The sequence below is a fragment of the Rhinatrema bivittatum genome, chromosome 4 (genome assembly GCF_901001135.1).
Source record: "Rhinatrema bivittatum chromosome 4, aRhiBiv1.1, whole genome shotgun sequence".
NCBI classification, from domain to species: Eukaryota; Metazoa; Chordata; class Amphibia; order Gymnophiona; family Rhinatrematidae; genus Rhinatrema; species Rhinatrema bivittatum.
The window spans coordinates 422,726,938-422,734,389 of record NC_042618.1 but is presented as its reverse complement, the minus strand read 5'-3'; the positions used below and the strand labels follow the sequence as shown (position 1 = coordinate 422,734,389).

Below are 7,452 nucleotides of genomic sequence, written 5' to 3'. Positions count from 1 at the left end.
CAGTAACATTATCATGGCTAGTCAGTCTGAATAGTGACCACCTGTGCCAGGAATTAAATTCAGGGCTCCCTCTTCATGGTGCAGAACAGCACAGGACACCGTGATTACCCCTTAAACATTACATTTTAAAACACAATTGTTTCTGACACATGAAAACCTCACTAGAGGCTTCTGCGCAAAATACTTTGGTAACTCAGCCATGTGGTCTGGTGAGACATAATCCTAGGAGTCCAGTGATAGATCCTGCTGATCACAGGGCCAAATTAAGTTTATACCAGTGGTTATTTGATTCACAAACGTCATTCTATATATTCAGAGAACTGGAATCAGCAAGAACTGTATTGTCATGTACCTTTTGCTCCATGTTCCACTTATCCATGGCCTAGTTCAAAAGACCTGAAGGAAATTAGATATTTTCTTGGATTCCCTGGGTATTACTATTGTTTTTGCAGAAAGCTGCTCCTGAATAGCAAAACCTGTATTACTTTATCCAGTTATCTGTGAAAATGGTAAGATAGCACCCAATGTAACCCTCCTTTGGTAATCATGGCTTTACTTATATTAAAAAAAAAAAAGGGGGCATTTGTAGGAACACATGAAGTTATGGTCAACTTTCAGAGAATCTTGGCTCCCGGAGGCTTGACACCAATAATTTTATTAGATAAGTTGGAAACACACTTTGATACTTCATGGGTGCTGCTGTACACAAAAGTGTTTCAGCAGGATAAGAAACAAACAGATGGAGAAGAATTCAGATTGGGCATTCTGGAACTACGTAGACTGCCGTCTCAGGCTTCTGTGTGAGGAAAGGATACCGTCGATGGCTACACCAAACTTCATGATTTGGAAAACGAGCTTCTAGTAACCGCTTCTCTAATGAGGTGGGTGGAAGCACATCTGACGTGCTCGTCCCCTTCAATAGAATAAACTGTCTGCAGAGAGAAAACAGGAAAGATGACATGGAGATAAGGGCCTTGGGTATTGCTCATGAGTAAGAGAGGCCTACACAGGAAGGAAAAACTTGCAAAGAGCGATAACCTAAACTAGTCTGTTCCTGATGGATTTCAACGTCAATGCCAGTTTCTCAACTAGAGAGGATATTAGGCAGACACCAGCAGCGTGCCTGTAACGGGGTCCAACCATAGACAGAGGTAAAAGTAAAAGACATATACATTACTGGTCATCTGTGGATCATCCAAGCCAGTAGTCTCAACATACCCATTTCTTTTGGAAGGGATGGATCTCATTGGCTTTAGGAACTTCTGTAGCTCCTGGTAGTCAATTCGTCTTCTGTTGCACCTGTTGTCTACCAGCTTCAGCTGCTGTATGTTGAAGGCCTTGTCGGGCATGGTTCTGTAAGATAACCTAGGACAAGACAGTCTCATGGGATGAGCAAGTGGGCTCGGTCCAGTGACTAACCTCACTCAGCTGAGCAGAAAATGGTGGAACTGCCATCGAGATGGAATGTTTCTCTTTAGTTTTAATGCTTCTATAGAATCAGAAATGTGGGTTGAGTACAAAAGTGTGCCCGAAATTGGCCGGTGCTATTTTTACAACAATGCCGCCAGACTGGGAGCCCTAGCAGACTTTCTGAGAGCCAATGAACTACCATGGAAAGCAAAATAATGGTCCAGAAGGGTTGAGTGGGGCTGGAGGGGGAAGGAGGGTTAACTGTGTACACCTGAGGTGTGGTGTAGGATGGAAGAAGGGCCAGGGCTCTACGTTTCTTTTCTATTTGTTTTACATTTTGACCACGTCAGAGAGGCTGTTGGAGGGGAGGCTTGGGAAGGGGATTGGGAGTGGGGGCTTTCACTAGACCATCATCGATTTTGGTAATACTGGATCATGGGGGCCTTTAAAAAGATCGCAGCCCTGGAATGTAGAGCAGCCATCACTTGGGGCTACTTCATCACAGTAGTTTTTCTGGCGGTATTTTACCACCAAGCAAAATATCATGGGCTTTACTAAGCCGTGGTACCGTGTACCGCAGATTAATGAATCCTGTGGTATTTTTCCTGGATGACAAATTACTGTATCTTAATAAGCAAATTGCTGTATCTTAATAAGTGATTTGGGCAAGGGACTGAAAGCATCGTCTGACTGAAGCCATCATACTGGCATTAAATGGTGACATCTCAGTCATTGTAGCATAGGCTAGGTCTGAAGCGGTCCGTGACAGTGGTACCAGTTTTTTTGTCACTTGCCAGGCATCTTCTCAGTAGCCGTGCAATGTCAGAACTGGGATTTGACTTCATTCCATATGTCTGATATAAAAGTCATATCATTTTTATGCTGAGTTTAGGAACATGTCTTGCTGGTGTGCTCATGAACATGCCACTAATCCCATGTGCCTATTAATCCATGCTTCTTTCCAGCAGGACCAGAGTGCTCCATTGGCTAGGGACACCTTTAGCCTGTGACATGCGCCATGAGTCCCCAGTCCTTCAGCTTCATAGCTGCCTTAGGCAGCCCCTTTCCCAACCCTCCAGTCTCGGGCAAGACAGGAGCTCTTATTACACATCCTACCCCCCTTACCCAAATTTAAATCATGTGCCACATAAAACTGCCATGCTGTTGCTGTCTTGTGGCTCTCTCGCATCGCCTTCTTTCAGCTTCTGAGTGAGGATGACTTTTCCCCTCAGATCCCGGGGCCCTGTGTCAATGAGATGACACGCTGTCTGCTGCTTACCTGTACGGAAAGTCTGCTGGGGGCTGCGATGCCGACTGCTGTATCGCACTGTGAGGGCGGATAGGCGTGAAGCATCTGTGGTCCTGAGGGGAAACGAGGGGCCAGCAGTTACGCGGATGCGGCTTATAAAGGCCTAAAAAAAAAAAAGAGAAGCATCAGAACAATACAAGAAGTGATGAGAAGTTTCAACGAAGCCACTTCTGGATATCAGGACAGAGTGCAGCAGCTGGAATAAATGAAGTTACCAGTGTGTGTGTGTGTGTGTGAAGATGTTATGAGCTGACCTCTGGCTCCAAAGGCCATAGTGCTGATATGCACTGGAGATAAAGGCAAAGCTAAGATTTTGCCGCAATTTCAAACCTTTCTGAAAATTTTACCTTTTCAGCTGCCAACATGCCTTGGCGAGCAGTCTTTTATAGGCCAAATCTGTCACCATTTTTCCATTATCCCATGCATGCCTTTTAGTAGTAAATTAAAGTATATCCTTTTTGTCCTACCCCCTATTCTTGGCATTTCACTAAGAATATCTATCTATCTATCTATCTAGCTATCATTCTTACAGACTCTCTTCCCAAGCTAAATAGGCTGCCCAAAGTGGTGACATTTATTTGGCAAACTAGATGGACCTCATGGCTCTTATCGGTCATTATATTGTATGGTTCTATGTTTCCCTCTCAGGAGCTCCTAAATGGTGATACACCTGCATCTTTCCTGTGCAATCGTTCCAGTTAATCTTTCTTATTTTGGCCATTGTTTGTTGCATTCTTCTGCAGAATGCTTGACTTGTAGAGTACATTGGTCATTAAACTCATTAAACTTGTAGAGTACTTTGGTCATTAAACTCCACAGAAATAGACAGAATTAAACTAGATGTAGTTATCTTCTCTCAAACCTCAGGCAACCTCCCCTTGAGGCCAGGTCCCAAGCTAGTCACTTTTTTTTTTTTTTTTAATTCTTTATTTATCAATTTTCCAAACATAATATACAAAGCATCCACTTTGAAATCAGAAATATGGTTTACAAAAGAGTATCAAATCAAATCACATTGAGAATAACAATAAAGGAAATATTACATCAGACTCTTTTGTCTTTTTAAACCCATTTTACCACTAACTTGTGGGGGGGGCAGGTAACTGCGGAAAAATAGGAGTTTCTCAAAGAAATATCTTTAATAAAATAGCGGCGCTGAAAGATGTTAACCTTAATCTAATATATAGATCAGACATTGGTGTTTATTTGGAGGGAAACCTTTTTCCCTTCAACAAAATTTTTGAGATGTTCAGGTTGGTAAAATATATGAGTATTTTCACCATACCTAACTATGCACTTACATGGAAAGCGTAAGAAGTAGGATGCTCCTAGAGCCAAAACTTCTGTTTTTAGCTCTAGGAAAGCCTTCCTTCTCTGTTGGGTAATTTTCGATACATCTGGGTATATAGCAACATTAGCCCCCATGAAGTTTTTATTGGACTTCTTAAAATAAGCCCTCATTATTACTCCCAAGTCCTTATCATTAAAGGAGATCAGGAGAGTGACTCTCTCCACCACCTCGTACGCAGAAGATTCCAGGAATTCTGTAAGATTTTCCAGGACATTGGGAGATGTTAACTGTCCTCGTTGAGATCTGCGAGCAGGTAGAAAATAAACTTTGTCGAGTGGGGGAGAATTATCTGAGGAAATATCTAGAACTTCCGAGAAATATCTCTTAATCGTAATCCGAGGGATTTCTCCCACCACCCTTGGAAAATTCAGTATTCTGAGATTTAAATGTCTGTTCGCGTTCTCTAAGTATTCAATCTTGTTATTCACAGTCCCAAAGTTCTGCACCCTAGTAGTCTGCACTTGTTTAACTTGTTTCAGCTCTTCTTCCATTTTGTTCAATTTTTCTATGGTTTCAAATTTAGTTTTCCCAAAATTTTCATTTATTGTGCATAGCTGTGATGACAAAGTACTTATATTCACTGAACATTCATTCAAAGACTTCACCATTATTGATGTTAGTGTCCACAAGGACTCCATCGTGACTACCTCTGGTTTCTTGATATTAATAATTTCACCGGGTATGAGGGGGGTAAAAGATGGCATACTCTCACCGCTTCCGCTGATCTGATTCAGCTCCCCACTCAGCTCAAAGCCTCCGGCTCCATTCTCTCCAGACAAACTGGGACTCCGGGCGTTCTCCTCATTCAACACTTCTCCCTCGGGCCGAAAAGTCATGGCACCCGCTTCGGATCCTGCTTCCAAGCTCGGTGTTGAGGGTTCCCGCTCCGCTGGAGGTGGTCGCTGATCTAGCGGGCTGAGAGAAAACAGTTCCGTGGTCGGGTCGTGTTCTCCTACAACCGGCCCGACAGCCGGAGAAACCAGCCTACTTCCTTCGGTTTTTGGAGTGCATTGTCTGATTGTACGTTGCCCAGGGGGTAACGGAGGCGCCGAGGGATACGCTCTCTGTCTGCCCTGTCGTTTAGAGGGCATTTTACAGACAAATTACGGCACTAAGCCTTCTTCGGCAGAAAGAAACGCTGGAGCAGCAACGCAATGCAACCTACTTCGGCGCCATCTTGACTCCGCCCCCCCCAAGCTAGTCACTTTCATCCCTAAATTAGTAACTCTGCCACTTCAGATAAAGGATGCTTCACTCTCTTCAGCCTGGGGTAAAATGTAAATGTATGTGCTTTATGAGGACTTAAATGCAGAAAAATAAGAACTTGTGTGCATTTAAGTGGATTTTCAACCACCTATAAATAAAAGCATTCTGTAAGTTCCTGACACACATACATTTGGCCACCTTAAAAAAAACCAATTCTGGAGGGACATTTCAGGGAACTTAAGTATGCAAAAGTTATGCAAGTAAAGCAATACCTTGACTCCCCGTTCTGTAAAAGATAAAGTTACACATGTATATTTAGCCATACAATGTCCTGATATTTCAAACAAATTGATGTGGGAACATTGTATTGATTTATTTATGTATTTGATCTATATTGTGCTTTTCAGCCATTTCAAAGCAGACTATATTCAAGTACTGTTAGGTATTTTCCTGTCCTCAGAGGGCTCACAATCTAAGGGCCTGATTGACTAAGTTTTCTTCCAATAGACACAGAATGGGAGAAAGCCATAGTAAATCTGGCCTTTAAGTTTGTACCTGAGGTAATGGAGGGCAAAGTGAGTATCGGTGGGATGTGAACTCCTCAGAGCCGATTGTGCTAACCACTAGGCTACTCCTCCATTCCAACAGTTTACTCTTTTTCTTTTGTTCTGGAGGATGATATAATTTGCTTAACATATATGAGTGGGATTTAAATCCTGGCTTCTCTGGTTCACAGCCCATTGCTCTAAGAACAAGGCTACACCTTCACTCAAGAACCGAGTTGATTTTTGTGCATGCTTAAAAAGACCCACATAATTCAGCCAGGTTTTCCTTATGGAGACACCATTCATTTATTTATTTAAAAGATTTATATACTGCTACTTACAGAATTAGGCTCAGGGAACTTTACAAAGATGACATTCAAATTATAATGACAAACAAGCAATAAAACAATGTTTAAAAGACAGTTAATATAAATAAAAACAAATCAAAGAAAATTCTGCATCCTATAAAATCAAAAAAGTTCCTGATTTCATCATTTTGTATTGAAGGCCTGATTAAACAAATATGTTTTAAGATTCTTTTTGATCCGTCATCATTCGCAGAGACTCTGGAAATGTGCTCCAGAGTTTGGGTCCAGCAATGGAAAATGCCTGATTCCTGGTTATGTCAAGTTTTGCTATTTTTACAGCAGGGATTTCTCCATGAGCTAACCACCTGACCTTCCAATTATGGACTTTAAGTTATACTCCGCTGATTCCCAATGCTATTCTCCTGTAAATGTGTTCCCCACTGTGAGTTACGTCAGCTGTAATTGTCTGATTTAAATTTGTTGTCATCCGCCTCGAGGTCCTTCTTGGTAAAAGGCAGAATATCAAATGTCTATAAATAAATACGTTTTCCATTTGGAGCACCACTGAAAAGACGCCCTGTAGCTGCTGACGCTATGGCATTAAGTGAAACACTGAAGTTAACTTAGATTGACTCAGATAGGAATTTCTGATTCCCTTAAGAAAAGTAGGACTCAGCATTCAATGGGGTAAAACGAGGGCTGGCTCGGCCTCTGTCTTTCTGGTCATCTTATCTGTAGTGGCCACAAAGCAATTGTCCTGTAAGTGAGGCAGCAGAGCCTTAAAAGGGCTTCTTTGCATTCTAATGAAACACTGAAAGATTAGAAAAGTGAAATCTCATAATCTCTGCAATTACATGCACAAAAGTGTTGTGGGCCTACTCGCGACAAGTGCAGGCAGTCCCCCTACCTTCTTTTCTTCCTGCTTTATGGCAGGCCACTGTCGATTCCATCCTCTGCGGCCTGGAGGCCGCGGCCGTCTCCTATGCTGCGCAGCAGGACTGAGCCGCCTGATGTGCTTCTTTGTGGCTGGAGCTGCTGCCAGGGTCCTTGAGCTGCAGGGAGGCCATCTCTCCCGGTGCCTGCCCTTTTCCCCGTCTTTACAGCAGGGAGTCGCTCCTCCTCGGGCTCTCCACATGGCAGGGATACCTCCAGCGTGTCTGTCTCTTCTGGCCTCTCCGTAGGTGCGGGCACGCGCCTCTCTCCAGCCTCTAACAAAATCAGCAAGACCTTCAACCTAAGAGGTGCAAGGCATTTTCCTGGTTAGCAGACTACCTCACCTCGGTCACAAATGCAGAACACAGACAGACCCTCACCAAATAAGAA

The 7,452-nt window shown here is 43.0% G+C and overlaps 1 protein-coding gene across 2 annotated transcripts in view; it reads right to left on the bottom strand.

Moving 5' to 3' along the window:
• Nucleotides 1-644: 644 nt before the first annotated feature.
• LOC115089556 overlaps nucleotides 645-7,452 on the bottom strand; it is a 31,248-nt gene continuing 24,440 nt past the window's right edge. For both annotated transcript variants that reach the window (XM_029597609.1, XM_029597610.1), the window contains exons 5-7: nucleotides 2,690-2,822; nucleotides 1,219-1,365; nucleotides 645-932 (exon numbers count right to left, since the gene is read on the bottom strand). In XM_029597609.1, the coding sequence (XP_029453469.1) occupies nucleotides 752-932; nucleotides 1,219-1,365; nucleotides 2,690-2,822 (461 nt within the window). In that variant the 3' untranslated portion in view covers nucleotides 645-751. The remainder of the gene's footprint in view (nucleotides 933-1,218; nucleotides 1,366-2,689; nucleotides 2,823-7,452) is intronic.